Source organism: Arachis ipaensis, chromosome B05 (assembly GCF_000816755.2).
Source record: "Arachis ipaensis cultivar K30076 chromosome B05, Araip1.1, whole genome shotgun sequence".
In the NCBI taxonomy this organism is placed as follows: domain Eukaryota; kingdom Viridiplantae; phylum Streptophyta; class Magnoliopsida; order Fabales; family Fabaceae; genus Arachis; species Arachis ipaensis.
The window spans coordinates 148,314,247-148,332,075 of record NC_029789.2 but is presented as its reverse complement, the minus strand read 5'-3'; the positions used below and the strand labels follow the sequence as shown (position 1 = coordinate 148,332,075).

The 17,829-nt window shown below is 31.3% G+C and overlaps 1 protein-coding gene, 2 long non-coding RNA genes and 1 pseudogene across 5 annotated transcripts; 2 read left to right on the top strand and 2 right to left on the bottom strand.

Annotated features, from left to right (window-relative positions):
* LOC107644921 lies at positions 1,366-5,282 on the bottom strand (annotated as a pseudogene).
* LOC107642238 lies at positions 13,244-14,482 on the top strand. The gene is made up of 2 exons (XR_001620650.2): positions 13,244-13,285; positions 14,079-14,482. It is a non-coding gene; the product is annotated as an uncharacterized LOC107642238 (long non-coding RNA).
* On the bottom strand, positions 14,845-15,363 carry LOC110262695. The gene is made up of 2 exons (XR_002347661.1): positions 15,227-15,363; positions 14,845-15,136 (listed from the first exon to the last, which is right to left on the bottom strand). It is a non-coding gene; the product is annotated as an uncharacterized LOC110262695 (long non-coding RNA).
* LOC107642237 (high mobility group B protein 6) lies at positions 15,074-16,348 on the top strand. 3 transcript variants are annotated; one of them, XM_021103310.1, is made up of 3 exons: positions 15,074-15,669; positions 15,792-15,884; positions 15,953-16,124. In XM_021103310.1, exons 1-3 carry the CDS (start codon positions 15,508-15,510, stop codon positions 16,034-16,036), a joined length of 339 nt encoding a protein of 112 aa, XP_020958969.1. In that variant the 5' UTR covers positions 15,074-15,507; the 3' UTR covers positions 16,037-16,124. The 3 variants fall into 3 exon arrangements, with proteins under 3 accessions (XP_020958969.1, XP_020958970.1, XP_016201016.1); XM_021103311.1 differs by having other exon boundaries at positions 15,083-15,669; positions 15,988-16,124; XM_016345530.2 differs by having other exon boundaries at positions 15,087-15,669; positions 16,037-16,348.

The window sequence follows — 17,829 nt, the reverse complement described above, 5'->3', positions numbered from 1 at the left end:
TCCTTCTTCTGATTATTCTTACAAAATCTTCAACTGTCAATGCAGTAGAAGATGGCAGTATTAAGAATGAAGAATCTGATAAGGAAGAGCAAAATCATGTTCCAAATTTTATCTCAAGTTATGGGTATGAATTAGAAATTGATTATTTTCTATCAAATTAATTTTATGATGAATTGTTTTTCTTTTGGAGAAAGATGCCAAACTAAAAGGAAGATAATTTTTCTATTTCATCATAAACAATTCATCATAAAATTAATTTGATAGAAAATAATTAATTTCTAATTCATACCCATAACTTGAGATAAAATTTGGAACATGATTTTGCTCTTCCTTATCAGATTCTTCATTCTTAATACTGCCATCTTCTACTGCATTGACAGTTGAAGATTTTGTAAGAATAATCAGAAGAAGGACCAAAAAAATTGTGCCTAGTTGGAATCTCTTCATTGCCTAGGTAGCCACAATATTCATGCTCTTTTTGCACTAGATTATATATGTGAATATCTTAATAGTTTAATAGACATGAGTAGTGTACAAGTAGAGATCATGTTTTTAACTCTAGCTTTAAAGCAAAGTTTAACCACATTATTGAGCAAAATGTATAGACAAATGAAGGGTAGAAGTAAAGTTGCAGAAATTTAACTTGATAGATACCCCTAAAATAAATGCTATAGTGGATTCCAATATACCAAACTATTCAATACAAAGAAGCTTTTTAAATTTGCAACTAGCTCGAATTACTATTGTAAGAATGATATAATCTGAATATATAACCGGGCTAGCACAATCAATGCCATTATCAGTTGTTAGAAAATTCAAACGATACTATTCAATTTGATTTGGCTTCCAAATGGAACAAGAACAAGTGTGAATAATCAGCAACGACACTGAATCACAAATGTATGAACAGGTCCAGTTCCAATATCCTATTAAGAAGATACCAACAATTCATAATTAATATTCTTTCTAAATCAAACTAAAAGTTCGAATTAGAAATTAAAAAGAAAATTCCAATACATAAATAATCCACATTAACGTAAAATCCGAAAAAGAACCATATCTAAAAAATGTAATGTACACAGCCTAACCTAATAATTATAATAATTATATTAGTGGTTATTTCCAAGGCTTAAATCCGTAATATTGAAGTCACACAGACACAATAATATAGATATGATAAGTTGAGTCACTATGAGTGACAGTGTGGTAAGTAAAGAATCTAATAGTGAGCATGAAATTTTAAATTTAAACTTACTATAGTCAATATTTCAGTAAATTGCTATTTATAACTATGAAAAATTTGAGCTTATAATTCTAAGTTATAAATTAATTATTAATTATGCATTTTAACTTACAGTATGCTCATAGACAATGAGATTTTTTTAACCCAAGTATCATAGATCTATTTACCGGAGTGTTAAATTTTAAACTATTTATCTCATTGTTATCTTTTGACAAGATAGTATATTTTGTATTATTTTTTTGCCACCTAAGACTCCAAATGTGCAACTTAGAAACATAATATTGGAATCAATAGAATTAGGATACAAAAGCTAGTGAACTTGAACAAATTGTACGGTATGAGATCGAGAGAGGAGAGAGGAAAGTGGAGAGAAAAGAGAGAGAAAGAGGGAAACGAAAAGGGGATTTGTGAAGCTGAATTTCATTGAACTTCACTTGAGAATCATAAAGTACACTCACATCAGTGTTTCCAGAAAGGTCCAAAACCTTTTATTGGCCATACCTACAGAGTAGAAACATCAAAAGATTGGATGAAAAAATAAAGAAAGGGGACAATTTTTTAAGTAAACAAATATTACCCTCCAAAATAGCCTGTGCTGAATAAGTCCATAAGGAACAGCACCAAAATTCCTTGAATCATTGGATTTTATGCATTATCACCCTGTATCCAAACGTGACCCTTTGGAACCTAAATAACACAGACATAGACAACATAATCTATATATCCATTTTGTAAGGGAGGGGAACAAATCAACACAAGAAGCTATAAATAAGGTGGTCGAGGCCTCATTTGCCTCGTGAGCAACCACACCCGGGTCTGAAACTTCGTTGAGACCAAGTAGTGGATAGGAACCCTTAAAAGTGTTGTGTGTGTGAGTGTGTAGTGTGCATGAGTTTGTGATGTTAAGTTGGGGCTATCCAACTCATCTGACTGAAAGAAGAAAAAAAAAGCTATAAATAAGCAAATACCAAGCCGGCAATTAAAATGATGAACCAAAATGAACCATGCCTTAAACCAATTATTCAAAAGAAAAGGCGAACACACTACCAAACCAAAACCAAAACTCAAAATCAAAAGAGAATAAAATCTATGCTACATTGACAATGTAAAGTTGTTTTGGTGCATAGAAATTAAATCCTAATTAAAACCATAGAACGAAAAACACTAGAAAAATAAGGAATCAACCATACCACAATAGTTTCATGCTTATCAGGCTCATCAGGGTTAGAAATGTATGTAACAGTATCATCCTCCATTCCAACCAATCGTTTAGCCAGAAGCTTCCTAGGGTTTTGAGGGGAGCGAATAATCACAATATCTCCACGAGTAACTTTACCAAATCTAGTTGAGATCCTTTCACCGAAAAATATTGTTGGGATCAAATCTATTGTGGGAAGCATGCTAGGACCAGATGTCTGATGCATTGAGGCTGATTAGTTGCTTTTCATAAGAAAAAAGTGATACCCACATTACTCTCCAATTAACTCAACTTAAAAAATTCTCTAAAATTTTGTAAGACTAGGCAGTAATTATAAGTCTAGGCAATAGAGGAAGAATCAGATTAGAAGAATATAAAGAGCAGAATTACAAAAGGGAGAGTAGGAAGATAATAGAAGGGAATGAGAAACATAGAAGTTGGAAGGTATAAAAGTGATACTCTCTCGGTCTTTGATGAATCAATTGAAGAACCAATTACGGAAAGTAGATAACAAGGTAGCATTCGAGCAGCTACCACCCTCCTAAGATCCTGCCCGGTCTAAAATCCCAACTTTGATCCTCTCTCTATAATAGAATTACCTCATCTCCACCAACCTTTCCAGCTGTCCTATTTGTTACATTAGTTGGCCCTATTTTCATTTTCAACTCACTTTTCTATTGTAAATAAAAGGTAAAGGTACTATTTTACCACCATCCTCTATAACTGACTTAATTGCTTCCCTTCCCTCCTTGTTTTCTTCACTTGGACACTTAACAGATTCCTAATTGTTACAATATCTTAATTAAATTAATACTGTCAGATTATTGTAATAGTTAAGTGTATTTGTGGAGATCCATTTTAAAGTGAAGGAATACAGTTAATCACCTTTTTTTTTCTTTTGATTTATAATTTTAAAGAATGATATGATGGAAGTTTGTCATGATCAATTTGCAAGTTTCTTGAAAAAGAAATAGAATTTTAAGAAAAAGCAAATAGATACCACATGCTTACCACAACAAAGGTGACCAAATAGGTGTCGGTGACATGTAAAAAACAGAAGAACTTTCCAAGAGAGAATGCTTTTTCCAACCCCTCTTTGGCAAATGATCCAAGTAGTCCCAGGTTTCTAAATCTCATGGCTTTGCTCAGCATTAACAAGGGAAGAATGTGTCAAATTTAATTTCAAGAAAAAAGCTTATTCAATTGCGGAAAGAGTAGGATAGAGGTCGAAGATGATTAATCTCAGTCCTTGTTATACGTAGGAAATCAAATCAAATCAATTCAATACTTAAATACCACGAGTCTATTTTACTCCTCATTCCTCAAATCAATTCAAAAGTTTATGTTGATTGTATTTGTCCAGACATGGAGAAATAAGACTTGACAATTTTCTTCAAATATTGACAATTCTGAATTTTGATTAAGACCCAAATTTAGTACAACAGCTGATCAAAGGAAAGCAAGCAATCTCAAGTGAAATAACCCTTAAAGATGCAGCAAATCCTTTTACACAGCACACATATTACAAGTCATTAGGCATTTAAAATGTTATATATCCAAGATCCAAAAAGGAACAAAAGATAAATCAGGAACTGCAAACAATTACATGCAAGGCACTTATTACATTGTGTTTAAGGAATATGCATTAGTGAACCTAAATGGCAAGTAAAACAGAAGCAAATTAAGGCATATCTCCTTCCATTTATATTTAATTAAATTCAAATGACAAGCAAAACAAGCAAATTAAGGCTCCAGAATGTTAATTAGTTAAAGTAACAAGGTTTAATCATACAAAAGCAAATCAAACAAATTAAGGATCTATCTAAGAAGAAGATATCACAAAGATTAAAGAGCTCCAGCCGAATTTAATCAAGCTTAATTAGACATTGTGTTTTCACCTCATAAAGAGAGGCTAGCGTTTTCAAGGATGACCTGGATGGAACTATGGAGCTTAGTGGCTGGACAGAGCAAATGATGCGATTCTGAGGGTGTGAGGGAGGACTGAGGAGCTCGAGAGGAAGGAGATGCTGCTGAAAGTGGAGACTAGGGTTAGTGGATTCCCGTTTCTCCTTCCTTTTTTTCTTTTTAATAGTGAAACGGCGTCGTTTTCATTCAAAAGGGTGAAAACCTGTCGTATTGCCATTCGGTTTGACCGACCGGTTTTCAATCGGTTCAACAGTTCAAAAACGGTTTTTAAATTTGGCGGTTATAATTTTTAACCAAACTGCAATTCTTGTCCTCACGGTTCGCACCAATTTTCATAACCTTGCAAAAATCAAAACTAATTCATAAAATAGAAATTTTAAAATTAAGATATCGAGAGGTACTGGTAACGAGAGAGAGCACAGAGGAAGTGATAAGACTGGGTGAGTAGAGAGCACAAGTGCACAACAATGGCAGAGAGAACAAATCGGCGATGAGACCTCGCTGACATTACATAGCTACGGAGATTGTAGAAAGAGAACAGATAGCAGCAAACACATTAAAGAGGTGGGAGTGATTCAGGACAAAGAAACGGGGGTCGTTCTCGTCTATCGACGGGTAAGTGAATAGAGATTGAACTGTAGTCCATACTTATCAGAACCGAACGAGATTAATCACTAATTCAACCGATAAATTATTTTTGTTCAATTAATTCGGTCATAAACTCATAATTAAATAAAAATATAAAATTTTAAAAAAAAAATTAAAAATAAAATTTTTGGGACTAATCATTTTTAGTATTTTTATGACTATTTGACTAGTACAAACACTAAATTATCTTTAACAAATAATTTTTATTAATTTATGTATGCAAATTATAAAAAAATGTGGATGCAAACTATATTAATTACTTTGATAAATATAGGTATAAACTATATACTTTTTGTATGCAAAATTTCTTTAAATATGAGTAAATATTATTATTAAATGCTGACAAAAAAATAATATTTACTAGTTACAGTGACAGACCAAAAAAATTTTAAGAGTGGAGGCGTGCTAAATAATGTTAGATGAAAAATTTTATGCATCTGTGTAATTATGTATTGTAATTAAAATATTTTTTCATTACTATTTCTAAAAATAAAAAATCTATTTTAAATTATTAAATTAATCAATTCATTTTAAAATTTTATATGCAACATAGATACATATAATAGAACAAAAGTAAAAAAAAAACAAATAATAAAGATGAATAAATTGAAAATAAAATAAAATATATAAAGTCATGAAGAGAATAAAATATTAGATTAATACCTAAACTATAATTGTTTGAATTAAAATTTTCTATTGAAAATATCAAAAAGAGAAATAATGAAATAGGAAAATACATACATAGTCATAGAAAGCTATATAAAAAACATGGAAAATTTAAAATTTACCTTTTGATGAAGAGAGGCTGACCACTAGACAAAAAATAGAAAAAAAATTGAAAATATAAAAATAAGAGGAGGGTTTAATGGAATAAAAGAGTGACAACACAAGAAATAAATTTGATTAGGTTAAATAATAGTCAAAATAATAGAAAAATAAAAAAATAAATTTAAAATTTTGGCCAATTAAATTTAATTTATTTATAATGGAGTCATTTAAAATTTGAAGTGAAATCACATTATATATAACTAATTTTTTTAAAAAAAGAAATTGAAAACACAATGGGGATCAATAGTATTGCTCAAATTAAAATACGTTTCTTCACATATATATTAATAAGTAATAACAATCAGTGATCAAAAGTTAAAATGCTTGTAGACGATAAAAATTTAACAATTTTCTCTATGAATGAACAAAAATCTGAATTACAAATTATTATGTTAATAAGATTCACCTCCTTGTTTTAGGTGAGAATGGAGAAGAGAGCAAAATGCAGGCATCACGGCAAATAGAACCAGGGTCAAGCTAATCCTAATGTATGCATAAAAAATGTAGACTTTCTGCTTCGTTCAGAATTTATGTAAATCAGTATACATCACTTATTCTTTATTCCCATAAATTATTGTAAGTTATTGCTAAAAGTTTTCATCCAACAAAGAAGGAGGAATCAAAATCAGAGAGACATGGCTAAATTATTTATAGGTGATGGTGAATATGTTATCTTATCTTATTTGGCTAAGATAAGAGAGATATTTGAATGATCTTATCTTATCTTATTTTACTAAGATAAGGGAGACGTTTGAATTCGAAAGTCGGTTAGGAGCTCTAGTGGGCCGGTTCCGAACCTTCTAGAAGGACGAAACGGGTCAGACCTATGTAACCGGGTTCGGGGACCATTCCGGGTATAGGATCCGTGGGCCAGATCCGTAACAGATCTCAACCACCAATCTTAAATAAATAGAATCATTTTAGACAAAAAAAATACCAACAACTACTAAAAAGGGTGAATAATTAAAAAATTATCAAACATGGATGCTTCCTAGTCCAAGAAAGTAATCCGGCATTGAACATCGGTATCAAAGATATGATAAAACGACAATCTATACTTCAATGGACATCAAGATCTAACTCATGACAAAATTCCCAAAACACCAAATCACGGATCCAAAAGTCCCAAAAAACCCAAAACTAGGGTCAAAACCCCAAAGGACAAAAGCACATAATTCACAAGCTACAAACATCAATTCATCATCTTCATATAAAGATAAACAAAAGCATCATCAAACAAACCAACCCACCAGAACAAACAGAACTAAAGAATTAATTAATTAATTAATTAAACGCTACAAGCTAACCTACAAGACGGGATTTGAAAAATAATAAAAGATGATGGTTTGAAAGCAAAAGGAAGACAAAAAATCGAAACTTTGGAAACGGATATAAGAAATTTGAGTTGGTTTTCTTACCTGGGAAGGTTGCGGGGGAAGGGAATTGGGGAAAAAAGGCGTTGTTTTCACAGAAAAATAGAAGAAAGGAAAAGAGGGATTCCGATTTCAATTAAACATGTGGAAGAGCACTCGCGTCGCCGCGTAAACATGTTAATCAGGTGTTACGTGGTTTCATGTGATTGGTTGTTGGTGCCAATTGAGTGGTTGACCAAGTGTATATTGGGTCCCACTTGTTTTCTTTCCTTTTTTGGTGTAATGGGTTTTTTGTACTTGTTGGAATGTGAGGATGGGGAATATGCTACGGAAATTTGGTTTCTCCACTTGCCTGTGCTAATTTTGCCAGAAAATAATTTAAAAATGGAAGAAAAAATAGTGTTATGTACATATATTGTATTATGGTGTGTTATGTAAAATTATGGACCTGCAAATTTATAGTAGTACAAAACGTAACTTGCGTTTTATTAGAAACAAAAAAAATAAAAATAAAAAAGCAAAACGCAACTTGCGTTTTAATATAAGAAAAAAAGAAAAAAATTTTCTACAAAGAGTTGGCTAAAGCATATTAGTATTATTAATATTATTATATTACTACTATTATTATTGTTATTAGCACTACAACAAGTTATTATTATTATTGTTATTATTATTATTAAGTTTAATTATTCTGTTGGTCTCTATAGTTTTATCAAATTTTTAATTGAGTTTTTATATTTTTTTTTTCAATTAGATCCCAAAATTGCTTTAATTTTATAATTAAGTCCTTCTTAGTGTAAAAAATATTAGAGTTAACTGAATATTTCTTTACAAATTAAAAATATTTATAATTAAAAACTTAATTAAATATTTGACCGCATGTATTTTGGTAAAAATATTATGTTAATTTTAATATTTTTAACATATATTCACCGTTTTAGTTATATTATTGTAACTGTTAGTTAATATTAGGAATAATAGTACTATCAATATTGTTATTATTAGTAGATTATTAGTATTAGCACTCTTGTTATTATTGTTATTATTATTATTGGAACGTAACCTGCGTTTTGATTATTATTAAAAAATAGCAAAATGTAAAATGTAACTTACGTTTTTGTGAGTTTTATTTCAATTTTTTTTAAAATAAAACGCAACCTACGTTTTATGTTGTTCAAAAATCAAAAACAGAAAAAAATTAAAAAATAAAAACACAAAACGTAACTTGCGATTTATACTAACATCATAGTAGTATAAATACGGTACAAATATCTATTTTATTGTGTAATATTAATATTTTTTTCATATATAAAAAAATGAACCTAATTTTGCGGTGCTCATTTGGATTAAAGGAATTTCTTTTTTTATCTTCAAGCATATTTAATGATAATGTCCAGCAACCCGCATTATGTGTTTTTTATACCATGAAAAAGGCCACGTAGATATGGCAATGGGTTCCAGGGACGGAGACATGTCCCCCGTCTCCTGTCATCTAGATCATTTTCAATAAGAAATTCATCCTAATTTTTATTTATAATTTATATAATTAATTATAATTATCAACTAACTTAAATATGATTTAATTATTTAAATAAATTTTTTTATTCTTTTTATTAGTCACGTATCAAAAAATTATTGAAAAGGCAAAGTCCCTTTTCAGAGGTCTTCACTTTCTCGATAAAAGAGAAAGACCTCACTTCTCATTCTATTTTAATGGAAAATGGATCTTTTCTAGTATTTTATGATATCTCACCATTAACTTTATAAATAACACTAAAAATAAATATGAGAGAGAGAGCAATGAAGGGCAAGAATCACAATAGACACCATCCAATTTTTCTTCACTCGAGAGGATTCACTCCCACTTCAATGCATGGTTCCCTTCTTTTTTTTCTTTTTTTTTTGACACATATAGTAATAGGGCTTCCAAAATTTAGCCATTGAAGTTGCTCTTATAATCTGTTTCTATCTCGTCCCCATCACAGATGATAAGGACCCCGTATCTGTCGAGAATTGGGGTCTCTACGAATATTTTTGAATTTAAAAAAAAATTCAAAATATTTTAAAAAAATAGAAAAATAAAAAACTAAAAGATAATTAACATTTAACATATTTCAAATTCTAAAATGTCCCAATTTTTTTTAAAAAATTCAAACTTTAAACCCTAAATTCAATTTCATAACAACAAAATTTATCTCTAAATTTAAATTTATCAATTAACAAAATTCAAATCCTAAACCTAAATCTAATTTCACATTAATAGAATTCAAACCATAGCAATTTCATCAATTGAAAATCAAAACATATATTAAAATCAGTGAGCGCCGACAGGAAAGAGGCGGACCAGAGACAGGGACGATGAATCTTTGAGCAGGAAGCAGTGAGCGACGCAGTGAGAGGAAGAAGGTGAGCGGCAGTGGCTCTCCTCTGATGACGATGAATGATGGCTCTTCTTTTGACGGCGACGAAGGCGGCTCTCCTATGAACGGTGACGATGAAGACAACTCTCCTCTGGACGGCGACGAAAACTGCGATGGTTCTCCTCAGGCACGTGGCATGAAGATGGCTCTCCTGTCCTCTGGATGACGACGAAGTGACGACGGTTTTTTTCTCCTCGGGCGCGTAGCATGAAGACGGCTCTCCTTTCCTCTGGATGGCGACGAAGCGGAAATGGTTATCTTCTCCTCAGGCGCACGACGCAATGACTGCTATGGTGCCGGTGGCTTTGAGAGTGAGAGGAAGAAGCAATGTGAAGGGAGAGCGCGGCGGTGAAGGGGGAAGAGGGTGGCGGACGGCGGTGAGAGAAGAGGGGGAGTGAATCTCCTCTGATAGGGTTTGTGGTGGGCTGCTGAGAAGAGGGAGAATGTAGTTGTTAGAATTTTATGAATTGTGAAACTTATATGTATTAAGGGCAGTTTGGTCATTTCTTTTACACGGTATTATATGGGTCTCCACGAGGCGGGAATCTCTATCCATGTCTCCGTCCTGTTTATTATACAGGTCCCATCTTCGGTCTCTGCAGAAAAAAATTACCCCCAAATTTATTTTTCGACAGATAAATTTTTGTGGATATCCGCTTGCTAGGAAAAATTACTACCCGTGAAAAAGAGAGATTTTTTAATTTAAATTAAATAATATTATATTTATTAATATGCATAATTTGTGAAATGTTTGCCATTTTAAATAATTATTTTATATTTTGGATATAAAAGTTAAAAAAAATTATACTCAAATTTCAAGTATTTTACACTCGAGATGTGTCATATTTTTTATAAAATATCTTGGATGCACCTTAGATCAATTATATTTATGTAAGTTGTACATATTTGGAACACTGTGCATTCAAGATAAGGTAATAAATTTTTTAAACTCAATACATCTGAGATCTGTGTAAAAGTAAATTAGATATTTTGCATTTTAAATAGTTATGTTAAAAAAAATCACCTATATAAAAAGTTTGAACCTCAAGACTCATTATAATTCATCCAACACACTACATTCTCTTTTTTTTTTTAATTCACAGATATGACTATTAATGAGTTTTTCTTTGTGATTATTTACTCAAATGGGGTCATAAGAAATTGTGAATAAAGAGTGATATTTTAGTGTAATTCTCCTGTGATATTGTGCACATTTGTCGACTTTATTCTCTATATACGCTGAAGAATGTCATTTTGATCAATATAGGGATAATAGGTTCCAAGAAAGTTAGGAGAGTGGTTATAAATTCTTATAACGTTGTCGAACAGAGGGTTTCAAAACAAGATATTTTAGGTCAAAGTTGATGACCATGTGAGGGTAATGTTCGAGGTGCATGTGAGGTTAATATAAATGCCCAACATGTGATGGAATGATATGTTATAGTTCATGATGTAGGTGGTGGTGGGCATTTCTCTTCGATCCCACAGGCAGTCTTGGTAGTAGCAACATTTATTTACTGTGTTAAACTGAGTGATCACGTGGAAAAAGAGGAGAGTGAGTCTCATTCAGCTTACATTGCTGAAACCAGGTCATCTAACGAGAGTGATTTCTTTGATGAGTATATGTCGGAGGCTCAAGCTGGTGGGGATGCTCGGTTACTTCTTCCTCCGCCTTTAGCTATAGTGAGGTTGACGCCTATCATCGAACAGGGCCTCAACCCACTGTCATGTGGGATAGCTATGAAATTGTAGAAAATTTCTAGTGTACCTCCCAATCAGCTTACCATCTATTCGCAAACCAAGATGGTACGCCATATTCTGGCGTGTAATATGCACTTACCTCATAGAAGGTAAAAATTATGGGTTTTGAACCTCTGCTGTTTAACAAAAATAGAGAATAAAGAATTATCTAATATGAAATTCCTTAACTTGATTGTGTGGCTGAACCCGATCTTCCTAATATAAAATAGTAGGATGTCAGACAATAAAATCAACAAGCTCACACGACATGACAAGAACATCTGAAGTGTCTGTAAAAAGACGTTCGATTAGTTTTTTTTAGTACGTATTACATTACTCAAAATTACTAAATTAAAAAAAATGCACTCCATATCATTTATAAAAATAATCAGATAAAATAATTAATTTAGCAGTCTTTGACAAAAAATTAATTTAATGCTATTGTAATAAATAATTAATTATATTCTAATATTGTCTTCTACATAATTTAATCTAATAGTCTCATAAATAAATTTATTAACAGATTTTGTTTAATGTAAAATAAAATATAATTGGATAAATTTATCGGTCTATGAAAAAATTTAATTTAACCGTCTTGTAAACAATATTTTAAAAATATTCTAATATATCTTTTAATTAATTAAATCAATGTCTATATAGAATAACATATCAATGTGTGGCCTACACGTTAAGTTAGCAATGTCCATATTAGGTGAGATTTAAACCAAATACATCTAGATTAACGTCATTATCATTGTTAACTATAATTTTTTAATACGAGTCTCTCCAAACTAATTCAAAATATAATGAACTATTTACTCTTTCAAATACACAAGGTCTCAAATCATATAAACCAATACTTTCTCATACAAATAATTTTGGATCTTACTTTTTAAATCATAAAGAATTCCACCATATTTCACAATTTAAGAATAGCAAGTATCAATAATTAGTTTTAAAATTATATAATCTCATAAAAATATATAATCTCGTGTGCAGGTAAAAATGAGTTTCACAAGAATAAATATTTAGTTCTAATAAATAGATTATTCAAGTCCAATTAAAATCTTTTGATAGTAAAATTCGATAGTAATCTTTGTAAGTATAATTATAAGTTTAAAGCAGTGTACAACAAAATAATTACAGATGCAAAATCGAACAATTATAAATATAAAGTCTACTTACAAATTAGTCCCAAAAGACTGAAGACCAACACTATAAGACTATAAGTTAGAAATTAGGGGTTGAAATCCAAGTAATTGAGAAGGGTTGAAGGCAAGGTAAAGTTGACGACTGTTTTGAGTAGCTCCGACATATAGTAACGATAGAGAGATCCAGCGGCGGCGGCGACAGTGACATCTTCCACCTCCAATCCTCTGCCATGCCTCCTTCCTCATCTTTCGTTTTTTGGTTTTCCACCGGTCATGAGTCCTCTCTCTTGCTCAAGCTCGCAATCGAACATGTCATTTCAAACCTGGTCAACCGCATCATACAGCAATCACATCGACTCTCCTGGGGCACAAGCTCTTTCTTTGTCACTCTCTTTTTTTTGAGATGTAGTTGCTTATGCGTGTCTGTTTAGAGTAGAAAAATATCAATTAGAATAGAGTCCCACACATTTTTTTTAATTACTTACCTTCGATTTATGTAATTGTGCACACCACTCAATTTATTTTTGTGTGTTTTTTTTTAACTAAATTTGTAGTACTAAAATTTAAATTTAGGATATTATTATGAATATTTTTGCTATATTTAAAGACAATAAAATTTAAATTTGGGATCGTGATAATAAATTAGTGAACTAAAATTTAATTTAAATACTATATATATAATTATATATATAATAATTTTTTATTTAATTAAATTCATACACGAAGCTGCAACGTCGCGTATACAAAGGCTTTCAAAGGTACCTTCATTTCAATAATGGAAGTTTGAGTGTATGAGTGTATCACATTACTATTTCACATTTTACATTTTCTTTTGCCCTTACGACTAACGAACTAAGTAGGATATTGATTTCGGCAACATTGCTTCCTTTTCTGATTAGAGCTTCGTGATATACTTCGCCTCTGTTTCTTAGCTGCTGAAAGTTTTGATTCCTGCTTATATATCAAGCCATGCTTATTATGGCTTGTACATGGGAACTTGTGATTCTCATACTTTATTTTGGTTTCTCCGTTTTATGGCTATTGTCCATAGATTTTTAAGCAAAGTCATCTAATTATATTATTTGGTTGGTAAAAGTCTAATTATATCATTTAGTTTGGGTAAAATACTGTCTTACTCCCTAACATTTGGGCTAAGTCTTGATTTTGTCCCTAACGTTCCAAACATTCTATTTTTATTCTGAACGTCTTATTTCGTCCTGTTTTAGTTTTCTGGTCAAAATTAAATTTTTTTCTTCCAAAAATACCCTTTCCTCCATTTGGTTTTATTGAATTCGTTTTCTTTTGAAATAGTTGGTGCTCTTTTTCTACTCCGGGGACGATTTAGAATTTAGCGAGGAAACAGAACAACATTTTGACTTCCCAATAAAACATTGAAGAAAAATATCTTGTGTGCTCATTTTGTCTCGTACACCAAGTTGGATAGCATCGCTCTATTGCTATATAATCATTATTACTACTAAAAGAAATGTCATTGACTCATTTATTTATTTTGTCTTGCTGATCATAAAACAACCTATTTGCTTGTCCCAGGGTTTCTTGGCAACCAGAATGTAGGAGTTTCAATGGATGATCTTGAAGATTATGACTCTGAACCATCTGTGACATATGGCCGAGTTTCAAGGAGAAGGAAAAGTCTTGGAAGAAAGAAACCTAATCAAAGATATTGGGATAATGAAGATGATTGGGATCTTCCAATGGACTATCTTTGATTCACATGTTTTGTCTGCTAACTCCCATGTAATAATACTCCTTTTAATCGAAAATATAGTGAAGCTTTAATAAGCCTACCAAGGATGACATAAAAATACCATACCAAATTACCAATTGTCTTTTTTATTTTCTATGGTGTAAAATAGGCTTGCATTTGTACAGTTAGTTTCATAGATTTTTCTTTTCAGACTTTTTGGTTTTTAATATTATTTAGTTTAGCATTCTCTTCGGTTTTTATCGCCTTTTGCCACCTTGAAAAAGTGATTGGTATGTAATAAGAATATACATAATAAATTATATTTACGTATTAAAATAATTTTTTAAATAATAAATTTGATAATTGATTACTTTTTGCATGTAATAATAATTAATATTTTTTCACCAGTTTCAATATATTTTTTGGGGATACTCTTTTTTGTTAGATTTTTAGTATTATTATTAGAAATGCTACTAGAGGGGCACAGCTAAACAAGATGTGGTGGCAAACTTGCTAGATCATTATAAAACTTGCTAGCATCATTATAAACAAGGGTTTGTTTTGGAACAAGTCTCAAACTCTCAATATAAGAATTTAGCCAGTTGAACAAACAACAAATTAAATCTAGTTCAAGCCTAATCAAAATTGTATAAGAAATTATGAATCCTCTTTTTTCTTTTCAAGAAAGCAAGGGGAAAAAAATTGATCCGAACATCCAATGTAGAACTTTTTTTTTTTTTAATAAAGCATAGAAAATAGTCAATATACCAATAAGAACAAACAGAAGCACTAGCCGTTAGCGCCTCCCTCCATTGAAATTCAAAATAAAATACACTCTACTCTTCACTCAACTTTCCATCACCACCAACACCTTTTCTCCATTCTACTTTCCATTTCTTCGCTGCAAAACATAACAATAAAAACCTATCATCCAAACACGCCACAATGCAAACGCAAACGTAAACACAAACTCACACTCCGATTTCCATACCTCCGAAACCTCGGCCGCGATCAGGCCGGACACCACTCCAGCCGAAGAACAACTCGCCCGCCGATCTCCGGCCGAAGCCCAAGCCCAAGCCCGAATCTGAACCACTCTGCGAGATCACACCCGTCCGCGACAAGGAGAACCGTACTATCGCGATCACCGCCGCAGCGGAAGCTACTCTTCCTCCTCATACTGCGGCTGCGTTGGCTCCGGTGGAAGTGCAACTCCCCGAGGCGTCGTCACTGGCGGAAGAGCTGAGCGCGATCAAGAAGAAGCTGGAGAGGATGAGGATCGATAAGGAGAAGACGAAGACAGCGCTGAAGGAGAAGGACGCGAAGCTCGACGCCATGATGAAGGAGCTCGAAGACAGAGGAGAGCTTCAGAAGAAGTTCGAGATCGAGGTTGATCGCTTGTTCCGCTTGAAGGAGCTCAAATATCGATGCATGGTAAAAATAAAAAATAAAAAATAAAAAATTAGTTTCTCTCAGAATTTCTTCGATTCGATTCAATTCTGAAATCGTTTTTTTCTTCTTTTTTTTTTTTCTGTTTTGGATTTTGATCGGAACAGAGAGTTTCTCCGATGAGAACATTGGGAGAGAAGGAACATGGAAAGATCGTTAATGAAGCTGCTCCATCGTCGCAATCTCAATCTCAATCAGAGGTAAATCGCTATTTTATTTTATTCTACTTTCAATTTTAGGAATGTTTAGGAATTACCTTTTGCTTTAGTTTTCATTTTCTTCTATGAACGAATTGATGAGAAGAAACTGGCGATTGACGAATGTCGGGAATGGTGAGTTTTTCCTTGCGTAGGAGAAGAGTAAGAATGAGGAAACGACGTCGTTTGAGTGCGAATCTGAAAGTGTGAAGCGCAGAGTCCCGGTTCGGCTTGTTCACAAACTGATACTAACACACACCAAAAATCATAATCATAATAGCTCGTTATGGTTTATTTTTGTTTGCATTGCAATCTGTGGTGTACTTTCAGATTTTAAGAAAGAAAATAGCTCATAGCTTGTATTGTCGCCAAGAAAGGGGCAAAGAGAATTAGCATTTTGTGTTTTGAGCTTATTGACATTTTTGGTGAAATTTTGATATTACTTATTCAAATATATTGTACTATCATATGTTTTTTTTTTTTTTTTGTCTGGGACTCATCAATAGCACTCATATAATAGAAGAATATTTCTATTAGATACAAGATCGATGTGTCCAAATTTTAAAGAGACAAGAGACTTAAATATATTTTCAAATCCTCATGGATTTAAATATTTACAGATTAAAAAATCAGAAATTAATTTATTTTTTTTACTTTATAAAACAAATAACAATGGTACATATATTTGCCTTTATATAGGCAAAATTTTTTAATAAAATATAGATTCTTAACAACTAATAACAATTTTTAATGAAAGTAAAGAAACATGTAAAAGTGTAACTTATTTTACTATTTGATTAACATGCCAATTTATTTGACTACTTGATAAGCATGTTTATATAATTATGATAAATTTTAGTCGTAAATTTTGAATATTAATTTTTGCAATTTAACTAATTTTGATTTATCAAATTTAATATAGTTTCTATAATCTTTTATAATCTTCTTACCCCTATTAATATTAATGGATTTAAGTTGTATTTTTCTTAAAGATTTGGATACCAATTATAACAGCTAATGAGGTGATAATGAATTTGCATCGAGTTTGATTAATTATTATTACTAATATAATGTATAATACAATTAAGTTAGGTGTACACTAAAATTAATTATTAAAATTATAGAATACACATTAAAAATAAATTAAGTTATATATGTATTTATATATAAATACACAGTGATTAATTTTAATATATAAATAATATTTTTGTATGTAATAACATCTTATTTAGAATCATATCTCATTTATAAATTCATGGTTACTAAAGATTGATAATTTGATTTTAGTTTGAGTTGAAGTTCTGAATCTTGAAGTTCAATTTGAGAAAGTGCCATAGTTGGGGCGTTCTCTAGTAAAGAGGTAAATTGATATAGATATAAAGATATTTTCATCGATTAATCTTTATTGTGACTAGTAGGTGGATTTTTTATTTTAATATGGAAGAGTGAATAGAGTTTTACGTTAATGTTACAAAAAATAGGATTTTACAGTGTTCTGGAGGCATTGTTCTGTGCAAGCACAATACGCAGACTGTGTATTGTAATTTAATATTAAAATAATACAATACGTAGTCTGCGTATTATAATTTAATATTAAAATAATACAATACGCAGTCTATGTATTGTCTCTATAAATTAAAAAAAATGATTTGACAATTCGCACTCTACGAATTCTATAGCCCCCAAAATTTTGTAAAACACCATAACTTTCAATATTAAAAAATTACATCAATTCTTATCCAATATAAAAAAAAATTAACCCTAGTAGGTTTGTTGTCCTTTTTAGAAGAGTAACTTGGCGGAACACGTGGATGAGTCACTGAGCCATAAAAGTATGCGTGTTAGGAAAACTTAATGTAATTGCTGTATAGAAAGTTATGGACTGCGGTCTTTTTAGGTTTTTTTTTAATTGGATTTAAATATTTTAGTTTATTTTATTTGTAAAATA

What these genes read in the sequence shown, in the direction of transcription:
- LOC107642237 (XM_016345530.2), top strand. Translation starts at nt 15,508, where the DNA reads ATGAGGATCGATAAGGAGAAGACGAAGACAGCGCTGAAGGAGAAGGAC. An exon ending in AGCTCAAATATCGATGCATG is followed by an intron (nt 15,670 to 15,791) that starts GTAAAAATAAAA and finishes TGATCGGAACAG; the next exon opens with AGAGTTTCTCCGATGAGAAC. An exon ending in AATCTCAATCTCAATCAGAG is followed by an intron (nt 15,885 to 16,036) that starts GTAAATCGCTAT and finishes TTCCTTGCGTAG; the next exon opens with GAGAAGAGTAAGAATGAGGA.